This window comes from Bactrocera oleae, chromosome 4, assembly GCF_042242935.1.
Source record: "Bactrocera oleae isolate idBacOlea1 chromosome 4, idBacOlea1, whole genome shotgun sequence".
NCBI lineage: Eukaryota > Metazoa > Arthropoda > Insecta > Diptera > Tephritidae > Bactrocera > Bactrocera oleae.
In genome coordinates this window covers 53,327,492-53,348,894 of record NC_091538.1, presented here as the reverse complement: position 1 = coordinate 53,348,894, position 21,403 = coordinate 53,327,492, and the positions used below count along the sequence as shown (strand labels likewise).

The 21,403-nt window shown below is 34.7% G+C and overlaps 1 protein-coding gene across 1 annotated transcript; it reads left to right on the top strand.

Annotated features, from left to right (window-relative positions):
* Positions 1-18,162: 18,162 nt before the first annotated feature.
* Obp49a (Odorant-binding protein 49a) lies at positions 18,163-20,061 on the top strand. Its single transcript, XM_014239953.3, has 4 exons — positions 18,163-18,260; positions 18,329-18,385; positions 19,425-19,577; positions 19,653-20,061. Exons 1-4 carry the CDS (start codon positions 18,216-18,218, stop codon positions 20,025-20,027), a joined length of 630 nt encoding a protein of 209 aa, XP_014095428.2. The 5' UTR covers positions 18,163-18,215; the 3' UTR covers positions 20,028-20,061.
* The last annotated feature ends 1,342 nt before the right edge of the window (positions 20,062-21,403 follow it).

Genomic DNA, 21,403 nt, shown 5'->3' with positions numbered 1-21,403 from the left:
CTAAAGCATTTACATATAAGAAAGTAAATGAGTGTCATAAAATGGCCATAATCCTTTTTTAAAGAACACAAGTATTCTACAAGTACGTAAGTATGTGTGTGTGTGTGTGTGTGTTTCAAAAGGCATGCACAAATATTCAATATTCATATATAAATAACTTTAACACACATGTAAATGCACATACAAATGAACTCTTCATTGCTTCATCAGCAGCACTTGCGGCATGTGGCATGCCACTTGCTCCACGTACATATGTAACACATGTATCCACACTTGTGTGCACTCCTACTCATAGTCACCTCAATTCTAATTAGTGCCGCTTGTCGATGAGCCCTCAACGGCACCAGCATCACCATCGAATTATTAGTTTTGCGCAAACAACAAACAGCCAACAACAAGAAGCTAACAACAAAGGCAAGCGTCAAATACTCGCGATAGAAAGCAGCATGCAGCAAGCTGAACGGATGCAGGAAATAAGCGCAATGATGATGTCTACTAATGCAGACATATAAATCTCTCAAGCTGCACTACTGCCGCCCGCACTGGATTTTCAGCATTTTCTTTTATATATGCTGTATTTGTATTTTTTTGCTAAGAAATGGAGCGCGAAAAATGATGATTTGCAGGTTGGCTTTTTAAGGATATTATTTGTGGGTGTGGAGACTGCAGCAATTTAATTACTTTTATGCGCAAATATATACATATATATGCGGATATATTGGTGCCTTAATACACTTTCTTACAGTTATGTGAAAAATAATAGAATGCTTGCAACAGAAATGTGAATGCTTAAGGCCTCAACTCAACATAATTCACCTGAATGCCGACGGGTTTTCCTACACTTGCTTCTTCCAAAGTGTGAGAAAGCTTCTTACCTTGGTTTATTATCAGCTGTTGTAGAAACCAAATAAAATCATCGTGATCCATTCCCACTCCTCAAGGAGGGAGGTGTCCTTTCCCCGCCCACCCATGAAGGTGGCGGCGCTAAATGGAAAAATGATTCAACTCAACGGAGGAAAAGTGAAAGTAGCATATGCAGACGACATAGTGTTGAAGTTATAAGGAATACCTTCCAAAATCAGTGAAACTAAGGAAAGAGTCCAACGAAGATTATACCTATGGGCCGCATCCTAGGCACGAATGTCTAGGTGCACACCCTCGTATAAAAGAACTGCTGCTATTGAGGAGTAAAACCAAATCACTCCAATTTCATCTTCCCTCTTTCAGTGGTATAACAATTTCTTTGTCCCCCACAGCTAAATACCTAGCGATACCAAACTGATTTGGAAATCTAACATTGAAAAACGAATAAATAAAGCGTATATGGCCTATTACAGCTGCAAAAGAATACTTAGCAGGAATACTTAGGTTAAACATTGCATAATGGGTCAAGCCAGTATTGACTGTCGAGAAAGTGTGTCTATGTATTTGGTAAGTTTGGCAGGAAATCATCTACTATGAGCTTCTCCCCTATGGCCAAGCACTTAATTTTGACCTGTACTATCAACAAATGGACCGTCAGGCGAAAGCATCCGCCCAGAAGCTGTCATTCTTCACCAACAGGAGAGAAATTCTGTACCCACAGGACAATACCAGGCCACACACATCGATCGTCAGAACCTCCGGGATTACGGTTGAAAAGAACTTATGCGTTCACCATATGGCGAATGATTTTTCTGTTGAAAAATTAATTATTTCTAAAAATATTTTGAGTCCAAATTCAGCCATGTCAGTTCGCTTGATTTTACTTGAAATATATTAAGCAATGAATATGTTTAGAAAAAGAATCTTAGAGTACAGTTCAAGTATGAAAAATAATGGGGCTACTGGCACATTCAATATTTATTATTGGTAATTTATTACTTTTAGATGTCTTAAGTCGAGCTTTACTCATTCTGAATTTTTTACCACACTTTTCAGTCTTTTTTTTCATAAAATTCATTGAAGCGCTTCTATTACTTTACCCAACACTGTATAAATACACATTAAATTCATATTTTCCACAACGATTTCGCAATGCTGCCGCTGGTGCATATTTCCGATAGTTGGCTGCTGACTGGGCCACCTTTCGAAGACACTAGCGTAGATATGAATAAAATGAGGCAATGAAGTGCAGCATTTGGCCCCTTTTTTTGCAAGCATATATGTGTATATACTCATAACTGTATATATGTATATATGTATGTATGAATCTTTAAGAGTGTAACCGAGACACTTGAAGGCCTGGTCACATACTTATGATTGATTTTCTAAAAATACTTAAATAACATGTTGATACAGTCATACATGCATGTATATATATTATACCTATGTTACGTATGTACATATGTACATTTGCGGCATTGCTGGGGTGGCTGACAATTCAATCATCGCTGCATAATCAGTGAAATGTCAGAAGCTTCTTGGAATGAAGTGCATTTGACAGCGTAAATGGCACGAAATGTGCCACCGAGTAGCAGAAACACACACATATGTATATATTGTACAAACATAGCAATATAAGATTTCTTGCACTCATTCTCACCAACGCCATTCAGCCATTAGCAGCAGTGCAACAGAGGCAGAGCCTGTTCGAAATTGTTGCGTGGCAGCAGTTAGCAAAGACAAACACACACACATACATATATGAGCGTCGGCATAAGTGTGCTCAGCCTCTTCAACATGGCATGATCGTCATAAACTGCACGCAGCACTCATCTCTGATGGGTTTACTCCTTCTGCTGCCGCCGTCACCCTTCGCTGACAGCTGACTCTGTTGGCTGTGGAGGCGCATGCCAAAAGACGCGTTTGTTGCCGTCAGCGCACCAAGGTGTAGAATGATGAATTTCCTTGGTGAATGAGCTGATAAATGAAAAATTTCTATTTGACTTTGGCGGCGCATACAAATATCTACCTCACCTCCACCTTCTTTTCATACTCATCTCCCTTCGAGGCTGCAGTGAGGGTCGATGTCGCTGTCTCCGTGTCTATTTGCGATGCGACACATTTGTCAATTGGTAATTTAATATCAACTTAAAAGTAAATTCACAGTTGTAAATTAAGAATTGCGTGTTCTTGCGCACTTGAGGCATCGAACATTTAAAAGCAGTTTTTATGAGGAATTCTTTTCATAAAGAAAATGTTGTATCGTACATACATACAAGTATGTAAATATAATATGTGTAAAAGTTAATTGCTATTTACTCAAACACAATTCCCTATAAAAAAAAATACATCTGTTCATTCACTGTTCTGAAATCCATAGAATTGCGGTCTGCTAAGAAGACCTTTGGCATCCCATATAATTTGAATAGTTTACGCTACCAAATGTCACAATTGCTCGAAATTTTAATGAGACACTAAGTAGGTGTGCTTAGACCTTTGAAGACCTTTCAGTGTTTAAAAATGTAGACACACGGGCAATTCTCAAAATAATCTTTATTTTCATTGTTCTTTTGAAGCCTTTGTTGTATTTGTAATATGCCTTGCATAGTTGGTTGCAGTTATCAAATCCACAACTTCATAATATCAGGTCTAGTAAAAAGAAATCCGTGATTTTTGTATTAAATTGAAGGTTTTATTTAGAATGATCTGAATTAGGTCAAACATGCACCGATTTGTGCGATAACTTGTTGTTATTATGACAGTAAGAGTGCCTATCTCATTGAAACTCTCGTCCCTGCCGATTCCTATCGTGTGTGTGGCCTGCTGCTCATGGAAGACAATTTCCCTCCTGTTGGCCAAACTGCGCGCTTCTAGGCGATTTTCTTTCTGCTAGAAAAGTAAAAAGGCGGCGAATAGAACAAACGTCCGGTAGAAATCAGTAGGATGGTTTTAATCAAATAAATGCAAAATTTTTAAATCTAATCAGGCAACCTTATAATATAATATATATTGAATTGGATTTTTAAACTTTGATTGCTTTTATTTTAACCAGTAATTTCTTTTTGACAAGAGAGCAGAACTAAAGGTGGCTGTAGCTGTTACTTTACAACTACATAAGTATGATTAAAAAAATCCGTAAGCGACCAAGTTTAATATTACTTCGGAGGATGATATTCGTTATGAGGTCGGGCCAAGCTAGAGCTTTCAAAAATTGTCTAATTTTTACAATTTAGGTATTTTGTGAGAGTGAGGAAAAGAAATCAAATTTTCGTATTTTGGTGTTTAAAAAAAATGTATAGGAAGATTTTGATACAAAATGGCGACTACTGTACCATTGGCAGCATCTTTTTCAAAGGATCTCGACGGGCGAAGTAAATTCTAGGGACTCGTGCTATCTGAAACAAAATTAAAGACAGGATCTTAGTCTACATACGAATTGCTAGTAAAGTCTGTATATGTAGCTTTAGATAAATATTTCAATCCGATACGATTTGAAAAGTTGTTGTTGTTTCAAAAATATTTTGCGATCGCAAAAAAAATAAAGCTTTGAAAATCCTACACTGGGCCCTAAATTTACTGCTCCAAAGCTTACTTCTTTCAAAGAGATATGCATTCACTCTGATAGCAGAATGGCAATACAGGATTTGAACTCGCTGATAGCGCGCTCAACGCTAGTCAAGAAGTGTATGAGTATCAGTAGCAATAACATCAATCTACTTGTATTAGATCAGTATGTGGTCACTGCGGAATTACTGAAAATTGCAAAGCCGATGAGCTTGCAAGAAATTACCATTCCAAATTTCATCATATCAGGGAACCAGTCGGTGTTCCCCTGCACTCTTTCGTTCTGGCACTTAATCTATTAACTTCGCGGAAGCTTAGTAAGCGTTGATCAACAACCATATATGGGACCGGCGTTCTTAGCTGTCCAACACAAACAAAATCATACATTATTAAGTCAGTTAAAAACAGGATATACTCAATTTAAATACTAACAATATTAGCAATCAGTGAGTGCAAAGAGTTTATATGCGCCTGAAATTAAACTGAGTATCTCTCAGATAGATAGAAACAGCTAGAAACACCGGTCATATGTGGTGCACAGTTCTCCTTAGTGTGGACCCACGCATTTTGACAAAGCGCGTTGAGCCTGTTGCAATTTGTTGAGGTTGATCTGTTAGATAGATCAAGAATATTAGAAATTACATAGAACAGATATATATGAAGGTTGATTCCTGGAATATTTCGAAAAATCACAATAATTCTGTATGATCTGAAACTGCTGTAATTCATGAGAATCCTATTGTCTTATTTATATTTGGCAGCGATGCTAGTAATAAAAATATATTTTTAAATTTAATTTGGAGGATCAACTGGATGACTTTGTGTTTGCTTCAAAATATATGTATATATTTTTTTACCAAATAGCGCAGTCCTAACAACGCGATTAGTGAAGTGGCGTATCGAAGCTGCCAATTAACAAGCAACATAAGGAAATATTAAAAAAAAATTTATGCCTCTTAAAAAGAACTAAATTTTATGAGAGACTTTAAAACACCGCAATCTCACCACATTATAGATTAGCAGTTGGATTACTATGTTATATATAATATATACCCCGAATAGACCAAACTGATGCAAGATAGACTTCCGCTATGCTTCACACCTTCCCTTCGGCTGGTTCAAAGAGTGAAATTTTAGGTTAGATCTCATAAAATGATAAATTAAGTTTGTAAAAGTTCACTGTTGAATTTTTTCCACGATATTTATACCTGTCTGTAAGCATTTCAGTAATTTTCTACAATTATTACACTATTATGGTGGTAAATGGGCCACAATGCATACAGTTATGCTCATAAAATATATGATCATTACATTGTTGATAACTGCAATTTCCTCAATAAAAATAGACTGAACTTGGAGAAGCACTGAACATCAAAACTCATAAATCCAACTTAAAACAACTTTCGGGTTCACTGCACAAATAAACTCGCATAAAATATTGCATTTAGACAGCTCATACACATACTTATCCATGTGGATGCATATATTCTTTAGGAAACATATATTTTATATATATACCTACACAAACGATTATACTTGTATACTCATATATCTAGAAAAGCACATTTGTGGTCAGTTTGGTTGTTTACCTTTTTAAGTGTCTCTGGCAACGCAGGGCGCGGCATGTCGTGTAGCAACGCGGCTTTTTCGACATCTTTGGCACTTCGTGAAAAGGGCCATTGAACCTTTTTTTTATCGCTTGACCAAAGCGCACTTTGCGGCAACTGCAACTGTTGGCAGAGTCGAGGCAAGCGGGCAAGCGAGGGCTAATGCTTGCAACAACAATAACGGCAACTCAGGTTGTTGCTTGTGTGCTAAGTGTTACTGCTGCAATTGTTGCCGCTTGGCTTCAATTTATCTTGGAAATGCTTGGTTTGCCAAAAAATTCACAAGTCCATAGATATCAACAACTATTTACATGGATGTATATACATATATGTGACCAGCCGTATACCTAGGCCAATATGTAAATAGGTTTCTCTGCGCTCGAATGCATATATTTGTTTACAAATGTATATACATATGTAAGCTTGCGTATGTTTGCTAGCACAGAATTCCAGTCAATGACCAAGCAGCGCACTGAAACTTTCGACTTTACGTCGACGACCACTCGCATAAATTGTGCATGAATGAATGCACCAATGACCGACCGGTGAATGGCACGTGTGATCTTACGAATGAATGAGAGCACAACACGTGGTGGTCAATATTTATAAATATCACAGGGCAAGTGCGAATAAATTTGTTTAGCATAGCATACTTAATTGAAATATTTTACGCTCACAAGCATATTAACAGTAGTCGTGTTCGATTCGCCACCTATCCGGGAGTTATCTTTTCAATTATCTAATGAAGGCTGCAACAAGGTTACCTAGTTGAACTTAATACGAGAGAATATAAGAGAGTAGAGTGATATATTCGCTTATTCTTCTATCTCTATTTTTAGACCAGTTTATATGATTTATGCCAGTAGTACATTTGATACTCTGCAAGGTTTAAGGAGTCAAAAGCAGCCACTACCATATATGTTAAAGTACAAGGAAAACTGTCAGGTTGTGACAAGTTAAAAATGATTTTTCGAAACTGTGCTAAATTGAGCGAGTAGTTCCATTATACGACTTCAAGAAGGTTTAAATACGTTGATGCGAACTTGAACAATATATTAAAAGATATAGCTGCGTAGTACAACCGAAACTGAAATTTCATATTTCAGCAACTCTCAACAAATTTTAGCAAAATTTGGCTTATAATATTTACTTGAAATTACAGTTTAAAATGTGAAAAATCGAATTACGCTTATTTCATATATAAAACAGATCAGGTCCACCAGATTCTTTCACATTAATTATATAAATCAAGCAACAATAAAGATATCGAACTGAACCTTTAAAATAAATGATGACTTCAACCTATGGTACCACTCATCTAAAAATCATCGAAATCGGACTATAACTTTTCAGGCCCCTAGATAGCTAATATAAGGATAATAGTGCCTATGCCTGACTTTGTATCGAAATTATCGGTCAAAACATAAAATATCTTTTGTCCATTAATTATCCCAGCCTCTTGATGACTAAACACATAGTAGAAGTAGGCTTTTTCGAAGTCTATGGACAATACTGTTGACTCACTGAGAGCTTTTCCGCTGCCGTGGTTACACCAGAGAACTTAGAAGATTACGTTCTCTGGTTACACGAAGAGTCTGCCAACTCATGTGGGGGTTGGTTATGCAATGCAACTTACATTTTTACTATGAATAGTTATTGGTGCCAAAATACCCGCCACGTCGCTAGAGCATTCAAAATTTATTAGAAATTCAGTGCAACCCAAAACCGCTCAGAGACTCACAACCTAACCTCAACAAACAGAATTTTGCAAAAATTGGCTGATGGTTGTAAATTATTTATTGTTTTTTTGTTTTTACATAATTACAAGCAAAATAAGAAAAAATAAAGTTTCGTTACATTTGTTTATTAAATTGCACCTAATTTCAATATTAATTAGAATCTGTTCACGGTTATCGGAATAACAAAGCAAACTACGATTCACTAAAGGAAGGTCAAAGTATAAAAATACTTATTTTTGTTCTTAAACAAAGCCAAAACTTAAATCGTATCTGATCTGATTCTTCATTAAAATAATTTTACGCCCCGCTCAGTGTGAAATGTAAACAGAATTTTAATTAGCGTTAAACACGCACTAGTATCACCCGCCATATGTAAATCCCAATAATGTAATAACAGTGAGCCACTAGACAAAATTACATAAATATAATATATGGTATACATACGTATATGTACTTGTACATATGTGTATATACTATATAATAGTAAAATTGCCTAAGTCGCCTTAAGCTATGTTAGCTATTTAGATTTCTAGTAAAAGTTCGTTCGTAACTTTTTCTCTATTTTCTTGTATTTTACAGGTAACAATGCATGGGATCTCGTATAAGTTGCTCAGAGTAATTCAATGAGTTTCCTTTGACTTATGTCGACTTAAGCTTTTTTAATAAATTGCTACTTTATGCACTGTGTAGAGAGTTTGTAACTGTTTTCCCTTTTTGGACATCCCTTTTATTTACAATTATCTTTTATTTTCTTAAATACGGTATATTCCACATATTTTATGCAATATACATAGATATGTATGTATATCCTTTATTGCATATATAAAAATTAGCATTTTACCAATCGGCAACTGCTCATAGTTTTATAGCGTAGCATATACGAGCTCATATACAAGTATATGTATATCGTACCATTAAATGCTTAATTACTTCTAATGGACCTCTGTGCCCATGACGAGAGGAAATTTTGCATTGAAAAGAATGAGGGTACTATTTAGCAATCTTGACCTTCTACAGGTTGGTTGAAAAGTTTCTGCGCTCGAAATGAAAAAATATTGGTTTTGGTTCGAAATATATTTTTTTTTATTCAATATAATCTCCCTTAACTTCAATACAATTATTCCAATGATCCTCCAATAATTTTTGCCATCCCTATAATGACTTTTCGGAAGTTCTGCAAAATACCCGTCTACGGCTGTAATTGCCAAATCTGGTGAATACCGTGGATGCCCAAGCAATTCGTTCTTTAATTCGTTGAATTTTGTCATTGTTAAAACACCTTTATGAGCAAGTGCATTGTTTTAATAAAAAATATTCTGCTGCAAACCGGGTGTTTTCTCTTGATTTTCATCCAGCTGATCCAAAAAGCTTCAACAATATCAGAGTTGATTGTTTTATCTTTCTGCAGATAATCAATCAACAAAATTACTTTTGCATCTCAAAAAACTAATGCCATAACATTCATAACTTTCCCGATCGTTGTGACTTCACCTGCTTTGGAGCTGAACAACCAGCTTTACTCCACTGTAAACGTCCTCGTTTCAATTTACGATCATGATGGTAGATCCAAGTCTCATCCATAGTTATAAGACCAGAGAACTTAGAAGAACGTTCGTTTTCGATCCAGTTTTTGTTGAATTGTTAACGTGAGCGGTATTAACTTTTCAAACAGCTTATTCATATGTAATTCTTCATGTAAAATATGAAGAACTCGTTCGTCTGAGATGCCTATGGCATTAGCCATTTCACGCTTAGTCAAACTTGGATCTTCACTAACAATAATATGAATCTGCTCAATGATTTCTGATGTGGTTGCGGTTTTTGGTCGTCCTTCGCGTGGATCATCTTCGAGCCTAGTACGACCACGTTTAAATTCACCAGCCCAAAATTCAACGTTTGGTTTTGGAGCTGAGGACTCCTTTTACACTTTCAACAATTGTTCATAAGTTTCCATTGCTTTTAAACCTTTCAAAACAAAGAATCTAATCACTGCACGATATTAAATTTTGTCCATATTAAAAACTTTGACACGTCAACTTCAATTGGCTTGTAAAGAAAGAATTAATTAATTGGCAGAATGACTTGTAACTTTTCATTTGTTCACACGACAGATGTAACAACTTGAGGAAAAAAAAATTGGAGCTAGTAGTGCTATTTCTTGGCGAGACCAACTAACTTTTCAACCAATCTGTATAGTACTATGTATATCATAAATAATTTTGAGAGAAGAAGTTAACCTTTCGCTCAGTTAAATAAGAAATGTGCAGTTTAGTATATTAAGCAAGTTCTAAAAGCATATACTTGCCACATATGAACATATTTATATAATATATATACTTGTATATAAGTATATCTATAACTTAACCTTTTATCAAACTACTTATTATTTACAGGAGTTATGGGGGACTAAAATGTAAATTATTTAGTATTACGACATCACTAAGTTCATAACAATTTACTAAAAAATAAATTATGTGCTGACTCTTTAATTTGTATGATAATATGTAAGTGGGAGGTAACTCTGTTTCATCTGTGTAGAAAAAGAAATACTTCATATTCTAAGTCTAAATCTTAAATCGCTTACAACTTTCAAATCATTTTCATATAAAAATCATATTGGCTACACCATACAAAATATTTAATTTGTGAAATAGTGTCAGCAAGCCATCAGAGGAATTAGGCGGTGGTTGTCATTCTATGTCGATATTAGAGAAATATTAAAAACCTGACGATCCCAACAGGATTAAATCTCTGAAAAAATATCCGTTGGCCAGATAAAAACCGAATCCGGTAACGAAGTACCGGTTCTGGTAGGAATTTATAAGAGTCCTTCTTCACTCGTTTATATACATAACTATTCTTTGCTCAGGAGGCGGGCGTAAAAAACAAATGGTGCTTGCGAAATAAATGAAACTACCATATTTAGTATATTATCACGAAGATGAGTACGTGACATCTCTTAGAATATCAAAAACATCGTTGAATAGCTTTAGAATGTCATCTATCTCGATCAACTTCTTTTTACGGTTATCCAAAATCATATTGTAAATTTTTATTGAAGTTTTCGCTCCTTGGATCTGTTCGACATCCTTGGGGTGCATCGTCATCGGTGCTCATATAATTTGTATCAAGCCACTTTTTGGTATATCAAACAAGAACTGGAAAAAATTTCCGAATACAGGAGTTGTGGCCTACATACCTAAAAAGCGCTCCTTTTGAGCAAATTTTTTTATGGCGATTTTAGCAAAATTTTCTTGTTGTATCGCATAGCTACTAAATAAGTACTTGATCCAAGCTAAAATCATATTGAGTATAACTGAAAATTTCAACTAATACCATAAATTGTAAAGAGAGAGTAAAGTAAATTAATATTCATCAGCTCCACTGGTTAAGTCGATTTGAGGCAATCTTTAGTAAGTAGGGTATCTCTGTGAATAATGTGTACATCAAGCGCCTGTTTATGCCAACAAATAGGTGGGATATGAACTTACACTTTGCAGGCACTTATGCAAAAGTATACGAGGAGATATTCATACATGTAACTATGATTGCAATATAATCTGAAATGTGTAGTATTTTTAGCATTTATTATTCTCCAAAAATATTTAGTCAACTATTCCTGGTCATTATGCACAGATATGAAAAGGAGTACTTATATTAAGTTTGGCATATTTGCAAAATAGCATTAAGCGCGTACAAACTTTCATACATCAACACAAAGACAAATACATACAAGTACTTAGAGACTCATAACGGCATATGAAAATGCAAATATTTCTGATTTGAGACACCTGATAAGCATTTGTCTAGACTTGATAATTGCACAATAGCCGAATTGTTCGAAGGCTTGCTTAGTTTAGTTAAATTATCAAGCTACAATTTGACAGCAGGAATTGAATTAAGTCTTGCCAGACGAAGTGACCGTTGAATAATTGCATGGTAAAAGAGGAATGCGTCGGTGAATATGTAAAATATTATTAAATTTAAGTAGTTAAGTTTTAAACACACAAAAATAGCGCAGACATTTTATAATTACATTTGATGAATTGAGATTTTAAGCCGTTCGTATCGGAACATTGTATTAGACAAAGTGCTGATTCCATTACACTAAATTAATCTATATTACAAAAGCGAACAATACATTCACCATATTAGAGTGTAGGAAGAGCTGAATCAATACTATTCTATTCTAGTATTAAAATGTAATTGAAACTTAAAACACAAGCTCCATTCATTAAAATATTAGTAAATAAATATTAAAAATATCTTAACTACTGATCGAACTACTTGATACAAAATAAACCAGAGAAATAAAAATCGATAAAAAGAGTATATTTTGCATATTTTGCTAAAGAAAGTATATCTAATGATATCTCTCTGCATATCTACCAAACTCAGCTAGCAGCTTCGAAGCGGAAGAACTTAGCATAGAGAAGGCCTGTAATGTTCTACTGAATAACTACGGGAGGATGCTGTAAGCTACCATATATACTTATACAGATAGCCAGGCGGCATTGGTAGCCTTATCGTAGCCAAAGTTTAATTTCAGCTTAGTAAACAAATATAGGAAGGGTTTAAGCTCACTGGCAGGTCAACACCACTTGACCATAATTTGGGTTCCCGGTCGTAGGAATATATATAAATATAAAATTAGACGAGTTGGCCAAATCAGGAGCCATTCTAGACGAATCCGAAGCAGAGATAATACCGCGTCCGCGTGAGCTCAATACACAATTTGAACAAATAGCTCAAAACAGATGGAAATTTATAACCACATGCAATATAGCAAAGCAGATACGGCCAAAATATGACAAGACAAGAAGTATTAAATGGGTCCAAGAAAAGTATATGTAGATTTACAGCAACCATAACGTGGCTATGGCCATTCGGAGAATATGCGTTAAAGATTGGAATATCTTATAACAGTATTTACCGCAGTTGCAAGCTCGAGAAAACAGTTCTACACTTCCGCTGTGAGTGCCCAGCTCTAACACAAACCCGACATAGAATTCTTGGAATTCATCAGGTACCAAACCTTGAATGTCTATCTGTAAAAAAAATAATGGAGATACGCAGTTTCGATGAGGGCACCAAATGATTTGAACACAACGATTAAACGTGGTAGCAAAATTTAAGGATCTTACGAATAGTGTAACAATACCGAAGTGGCTGCACTTCTACTAACCTAATTATATCCACTTTATTTAGTTAAGATATCTCCCATGTTTGCCGATATACATACTATATAGTAAAAAGTCAACTGGCAGAGCGGAGGTCCTTGTTTTCAAGAAAAACTTTTTCTAGAAGAACTGTCATGTGTCAAGTTGGAAACACTAATTCAGATATTTTTCGTAAACTGGAATCATTTAAAATGGCGTTACATTAGATGTGGGTGGGGTTGTATTTTAATTTAACACATTTTTTATGAACGTCAAGAGGTTATAGCGGGAATATTACAAGTATGAAACAAATATGGTTGGGTTGGTCTAATAATTTTCCTCTACTTCGCAGGACTCTCAGACTTAAAAAAACTGACATTGGAAATTACTACCAGAACTGGGGGTTCTAAAATAGTGGAGACCAGTTTGTTCAGATCCTTACTATTTAAATCACATATAACATATAATAACAACGTAGAACAGTAAATTATGAGTAGTACACAACCATTTGTTTGCCAGTTGTTTTTCAAGAAATCAGGAAAACCAAAAGCCGAAGACGAATCACTCTTCACCACGACATTGCGAGCACTCATTGCACGTCGTTTAGAACGCATGTTTTGAAGATACCTCAATAATAGTGGCAAAAGTGTTTCGACAATTAGTTCAAACGCATACAGAAAGGTATAGATCTTAATGGTGAATATTTTAAAAAGTCATAAAGCGATTTTCGATGATTAAAATTAATTTTTGTTTTCTTATCACGAAATTTAAAATGCAACCTACCTCTGCCATGATTTTAATTATAATTCGAGCACATTTAATTTATCTGACTCACTTTTCAACAATAAAAAACTATATTATTTTCTCTTAATAAAACATAAATCTCTTAATAATTGTTGCTGAAATTTTGGTGTCTTTAGTGGAACAGTTTTAGATCTCGACGTTTAAAAAGCAATATTGCTTTTTATGATTCGACTAAGTCCGCAAGTATGCGGTAGCGTTCTTCGCGTCGTTTGGGCGTGTGGATCGTAATCGTTGGGTTATTAATGAATAAATAATAGCTTTGTGAACATCATTTAGCAGCCCATTACTTTGGTATAAGCAATTTCCTCGACAATAAGGATTTCAGATTTTTAGACATACTATATTAATAGGTATTATTTTACCAGGTTAATACTCATTAAAAAAATGTATCGACTCGATAGTCAAAGATGAGCACACCGCAAAGATCTAAGTGAAAACAAAGAATTGGCTTTAGCGATCGAGAATAGCTTTTACACCATGCCACATTACGATATAACATAAAAACCTCCGATAACAATTTGACTTTAAAAATGTGACGTTTATTTCAGGAAAACATGTCTAATAGTATTATTAAAATTATTGCTCATTTGAAGCTATAACATAACCAATCAGAATTTTTATACTCTGTTCTGATGTGAACCGGTTTTCAGTGAGGACGTTCTGCATCGACCGATTGTCAAAAGGTCTGGGCTATAAGGCGGATGAAACTTCACAGCCGGTGCTTTCCAAATAGTTATTAACCGGTCTTGCAACATGAGGCCGAGTTATAATGGGCAGATATTGTCTTGTCGCAAACTCCGGGAGTTTTTCGGCATTTTCATTCATTCCTTTCAATTTGATAAGTTGTTCTCGGTGGCGTTCAGCTTCCTCTAATGGTTATTTTGGTTATGATTGTTCTATTTCACCTTATTATACATAAAATCACTTCAACAACCTGTCATCTCAACCTTCACCATTTCTAATCGTTGATTTTCTCTTTGATGTAAAGTCCATTAACTAATTAACGGTACATACAAATCTTTGCATACATACAAGTACATATATTTGCCTACCAATATACATGGAAGGTTAAACTGTCCATAGGTAGTCGTCATGGTAGTATTTATCTTCGCACGATTTACACCCATCTGTTTGCAATAAACTACGTTTGCCTGTCTGGCAGTACCATTGGCTTATTGATAAAAAGTAAAAGTAGTTGCTGCTGCTGGGTCGGACTTATGTTAATGTGTACACCTACATACATACAAGTGTACATATGTATATACAGGAACAATTGGAACGTTTCTTTACATTTATCTTTGTTTGCTAAATTTACGCTAAAAGCTTTTCTTGTCGGTGTCTGATACGCCGAAGGAGTCCGATTTATTGTTGGAAAAGAGACAACGTATATAGCATATGTATAATAATGTATCAGTCAGCTTGAACTGTGTCTCGGTTGAAATTAGTTAGGCTAAGTGAATGAGTGGTGATGATAGTAATTGGAAATCAATAATTTAAACTAAAAATTTAATTCTGTTTCTGCAATTGTAACAATTAAACTTCATACATTAAGGTTGTATAAGAATATGGCTTTGTCGAGTGTCATATATTTATGGCAAGAATTACATATGGTATATAAACTAGAAGCAGTGATCAAACGGCAGCTTATTGAGAGAGCCATAAGTCCTTACTGGGTATTCGGATTTCCGTTATATTTATGTATTGAACGCATAAGTTTACCATTTGCTTTGAACTCTTCAAAATGATCAATGTTACATAAAGTCTTAATTGTCGCTCATATACCAACAAACAAAACAACCTGATGGGTCCACATTTCTAGTCCATAATATCATCCACCTCTCCTCCGATACCCGACTTACAACAGTACCACCCTGATAGAAGTGACTGCTTAATTTACCAGAAATATCAGTAGGAAGAGAATGTCAGTAACTGCGTTTTAGGAAATCCAACTTGTTGGAATGCTGAGATCCGGACGACGAGACAAACAATGGTGCAATCCCAACCAAGTTCAATACAACCCAATATCAATATCAAATATTGTTATCTAACAATGACCTGCCGATCCCGAAATATTTAATACATTTCGTCAATTACTATACCTGTCAAGTAGAATTTTATAGCTACACTAATTAAGGCTGAAAATCGTGTGGTTTGTTGCAACCACCTGCTTCCTGATCATTTGAATTTTAGCCTGAAATTTCATCGAATAGAATTAAGATGGTAAACCGATTAGGCTTCTGAACAATGAATGAGGAAAATCAAACAATTTGAAAGTCCAAACAAATGTTGTGAGATTCTCTAAACTTAAATTTTTTCTTCAGAGCTGCTTTGCATTGTTTAGTATTTACGTGTTACAACCGAGAGCCGATTTAATGACTGTACGACTTATTCGAAAAGGAAATACTTATGTACAATCAGTCTAAGAAGCAGAGAACCGCTATAAGCCGAATCGAAAACTCAGATAGAACTTCAAACGGTTTTTAACAGCAGAGTTTTGAAAAATACTTCCGAGTAATAAGCAGAACTTGTAAGACATTACTATAGCAAGAGCTTGGTTAGTAAGTTTTATAACCTGAACCTGGATCAGGACTCTATTCCTTTCATCTTTCAGCAAATCTTTCGAATTTTTATTCGTAAGCAATGTTCATGCTCATTTTAACAAAGCTAACTTGTTCAGTTTTTAAAAAATTAAGAACACCATCATTTTCATACCATTTAATCTGTCGTAATTGTTGGTTAACGGCGAATCCACCAATACCACCAGTGTTGCACGTTTCAACTCATTTAGAAAAACAGCAGAAGAGTCTTAACAGAAGTTACAAAAATGTACTGGAAACCTTATCATGGGGAGCTGAGCTTATTCGAGTTTACATTGTTGATTCGATAATGAGTTAATTACTCAAAAAATGGGTTGACCTGAGAGGTAGAACTGTGAACTAAAACGTAATATTTTCACCACTTGTTATATGGCTAGCTCTTTAAATAACAAAAAACAAATATTATCTGTGAATCATTTAATACAAAATATTATATATTTATAATTATGCAAATATATAATACCACAAATGAGGTTCAGTCACCAGTTTAATAATCGTTGACAGCAAATCTATTCTCCGTTAATTAGAACTAGAACTAATAATTCGCAATAATAATTGTTGTAATCATAGTTAATGAAATTTTGTTGTTAAACAAACAGGCAGTGTGTGAAAGCTATTTAATTTTATTTCGCAAACATTAGATTCCAGGGGACTTACCAAAAAAATTTTTGTAGGGGTACCGACATCATTTTCGTAATGTTTTCAGGAATTTATCTCTAAAGAACCTCTGACCACCAAAATATTGGTTTTATTGGAAAATTGTTTTACTTCGTGGCAGATCAAGTCAGTCAACCGAAATCTCATCTGCTCACAAGTGAAGACCACCTCAAATCATCAAAAGTTGTGAAGTGATCCTACAATAGTTTCTGTGGTATATTATTGGAGACTGAATATACGATTACCAAACCGCAAGAAATAGTTTTCGGTATAGGCAATGCGGGATGACTTTTCATTTCAAAAAAAACTAAAGGTCCACAGCTTAAATTTGGGCATATTACCAACGATTGAAAAATAATAATATTTATAAACGCACTTTGATTGAATATGTATCCAAAATCATTATGAAACTGTCACTCTCTAAGAAAATATTGTTCTCTTCGGCGCATTGTGCTACGCCAAATGACAGTTTCTATGTTACTGAACGAGTTTAAAATCGCCTGAAAACATTCATTATTTCTAAGCTTTCGTTAAACTATCTATTTGAGCTTCGCGATTTTGACTTTGGTAAAAAAAATGTATATATTTTCAATATTATTCGAATGCAGTTCAATTTTTAAGGTGATACTGATCTAAATTTTTTGTAGAAAAAATTTGTAGCTCTGACTGTCAATATTTTAACAATTTCTTGTGGAGCTATGAACATTTTAATGTGAGAGCTTTAAGCAATTGTCTACTTAGCTCTAAGCAGAATGCGTTGGATTATTATATTTTGGATTTTCTACTAAACTATAAATAAGAACTGAAGAGTGTCGAAGTTATTCTTCGTTCATATTTATGTTAAAAAAAAATCACGATGTCAATAGGTATGGACAGTGGAAGAGGACTTGGACATTTCGAATCATTTCATAAATTGATTATAATTTTATTTATAATAATTTTCAGCGCCAAACCGTCACTTGTGCAAAAAATTATTTTTTTTACATATATATGTACACATATATAAATATATATATATAGGATGAATATATAATAAAATCATATCAAATCAAATGAACTCCAAGCGTGATTTAATTTAGCGGCACTGAAGCGTGCAAGCATTTGAAATTTTTTTCCATTTTTTTTATTTATTTAAAACTATAGAATAGAACTTTGTATAAAATGCCGAGTCTGGACCTGCTAAACATCAGTTGAAATTTGTCATTTCTGAGCCAAATTTCAAATATGAAGGCAGACTTTGGATTTTTTGTAGTGATTTTTGTATTTGTGGTGAGAAATTTAATTTAATATCACAATATGTGTGCTAATGTGTTATATTCAAAATAAAAATTTTTTAGTGCCACGCTAGCGCAGATGATGAAACTGTTGATTGCACTAAGCCGCCACGTCATATTGTAAGTAATTGCATTTTCATAGACGGGCGTAGATCAAAAAATTATTTCAAATTAAAATTTCTTCTAAAAAAACCGAAATTTTATGAAAATCGATAATACTGAACTTAAATGAACAGAAATTTGGTGATTGAAGACGGAGTTTGGCGATTGCAACTTATCTACATGAAATTATAATATTAATTACAATATAATGGCAAGACCTGACAACTATTCTTCGTAGTTCGTTACCATGTTGGAACCCCAACACCAAGCTATCTGCGAACGCAGATAAGCTGAAAAGTGTTCGACATTTTTGCTGACAGCATTATAAGCGAAAGCTTTGAAGCTGTGTAGTTTATAGTGAATGACCTCTATAATCTAGTGCATAACTACTCATTACTCGAGGTATCGCCAGTTTCGATTCCGATGGAATCAAAGTCTTTCTTTAAAAATCGACACAACAATTTAAAGCGCAGAGAAAGCTTAACGCTAGCAGACTCGCACCACAAGCAAGAAGGTCAGCCAAATAAAGCTCAAAAGATTGTGATCCCACAATTTCGTTTATGATGACACGACGTTTCAGACTCTAAAGCTACTCTATTGCAGCAATCTAACTTTAACAGTAGGACTGTATCGCATACTATTTTCTCAACTAGACACATTCGACTGCTTCGACCTAATTTCGTAGTTCTCTTTCATGACGAGTTTATAAGTTGTAGAAAAATATAAAAAGTTGTGGTTCTAGAAACTAAGTTCGGTAGCTGCTCAAATTTTCTGAGCTCAGAACTTCATTAAACATAGGGATCATATAATCGTATTTTAGTCTGTCCAACAATCGTAGAGAATAGAACTGGCAGAATACCTAGCCAGATGACTTTATATTCAGTATATTTTAGTGATAACGTTCCTAGCAAAGACAAGTCCCCACAAAGCTAACCTGATCTGCGTCATGGAATCTTGAAAAACTATAGAATTCATTGATTCACGCTCGTACGAAATATGTTTCTTTAGATTCCACTGAATAAGTTTTTACATAAATGTATAAATATATTCTCTTTAGCCGCCACAAATGTGCTGCCCAGTGCCAGATATCAGTACTGATGAACTGAAGGAGCAATGTGCTGAATATAACAAACCGCCACCACCACCGCCGATGGGACGTGGCGGTCCACCAAAGTTTAACCATCATCATCATCATCATCATCCACCACCTGTAAGTGCTGGGTTGTATATATTAAAGATAAATATTGAACATTAAATTACTTTTACTAACCATCCCATCCGACAGTGCCTGATCGAGTGCATTTTCAACAACACCGGAGTGATGGGCGAAAACGGCGAACCCGATATTGACAAATTTAGCGCGTTACTCGACACAGTCGTAATGGATAATGAAGAAATAGCTGCCGTTATGGAAGAATCATTCGAGACTTGCGTAGAGATGCTTAGCGATTTGAAGGATAAAATAGCTGAGAAGGCCAGCAAACACCCTGAATTTGAGGATAGAATGGGTAAATGTTCGCCATTAAGCGCCGTGCTGATGACTTGCGTCAATGTGGAGACCTACAAAAATTGTCCCACCTCTATTTGGAATGATAATGCAGAGTGCAACGCGTCTCGTAACTTCTTTACGCAGTGTATGTTTCCTAAAGACGGCAATTAAATGAAGGAAGTTATTTTCCTATAATTAAAATACATATATTGTCGAATTATTTGAGAGCAAAAAAAAAAAATTTGAGAAATAAAAGTTTTACGAAGATTATAAATTTGAAAAAAATTAAAGCAATCTTGTCCCTAAAGCCTGACTGGAACACCATTTATGCTTGATTGATAAAAATGTTAATAGGACTTCTGGACTATCTGTCCTGAGATCAATTAAGAGGCATTAATGTGTTATATCAATTTTAAAGGAACATTATGAAATCAATCCACATATTCCTAGAAATATTGGAAAATACTATAGATTGGTCTCGGTTCTATCGGAGAGGAACGTGAGTAATTCAGAGTCATATTTATTTCTGTAGCAAGTGGTGATTATGGGTATCATCACAGATGCGAAAGTTTATAAATGCAGTATTTTTTGTGAAGGGTTACCACCTACTTAAAAAACTTAATACCATAAATTTGATAAGCTAAAGTAATAATATTAAAATAGTTTAAGGTGTATGGCATTAAAGTTGGCCAGAGAAGGATCCTTACATATTTCCATTCCGTTAAATCAATTAATTTACAATAAGAAACTCAAAACAGCTTAAAGTTGAAAATATTTTGGAGGGGAGCTTATATCTCTTTAGAATTATTTCTTTCATTCAGTTGACAAAATTAATAAATTATTCAATTTGGCTATCAAAAAATAAATTCAACAAACTTGATAATACGTATGTATATTCAAAGTGATATTCGCTGAAAATATTTTTGCGAAGAGTTGCCGTCTGTTAATTATACCCTAAACAGGGTATATAAAGTTTACCGCTAAGTCCGTCTGTCTGTATATATACAAACTAGTCCCTCCGGTTTTAAGCTATCGATCTGCAATTTTGCACCCGTTCTTTTCTCTACTAAGCTGATCATTTGTCGGAACGGCCGATATCGGACCACTATAGCATATAGCTGCCTTTCAAACTGACCGACCAAAATCAAGTACTTGTATGGGAAACGTTTTTATTTGACGAGGTATCTTCATGAAATTTTACATGGATTATTATTTATCGCAACAATGCATTCTCCGCAGAAATTAGTTCAGATTATATCACTTTATCATATAGCTGGCATACGAATTGAACGATCGGAATCAAGTTCTGTGAAGGGCATTATACAAGTAGCTTCGATGCAACCGAAGTTAACGTTTCTTCTTGTTTTTTTATCAGTTAAATTGATCCTTTAAAGGAAATATTCATAGAAGGCTAGGCCTCTGGTTGATATTTTAGAAAAGGATCATCAACTCTTTATAATTATTTGATCATTATATTCATATCATGATTATTAAAATACTTAAATAATGGTTTCCATAATTGTAATCGAAGTAAACAGGTTAAGAAT

What these genes read in the sequence shown, in the direction of transcription:
- Obp49a (XM_014239953.3), top strand. Translation starts at nt 18,216, where the DNA reads ATGAAGGCAGACTTTGGATTTTTTGTAGTGATTTTTGTATTTGTG. An exon ending in CTAAGCCGCCACGTCATATT is followed by an intron (nt 18,386 to 19,424) that starts GTAAGTAATTGC and finishes TATTCTCTTTAG; the next exon opens with CCGCCACAAATGTGCTGCCC. An exon ending in ATCATCATCATCCACCACCT is followed by an intron (nt 19,578 to 19,652) that starts GTAAGTGCTGGG and finishes CCCATCCGACAG; the next exon opens with TGCCTGATCGAGTGCATTTT.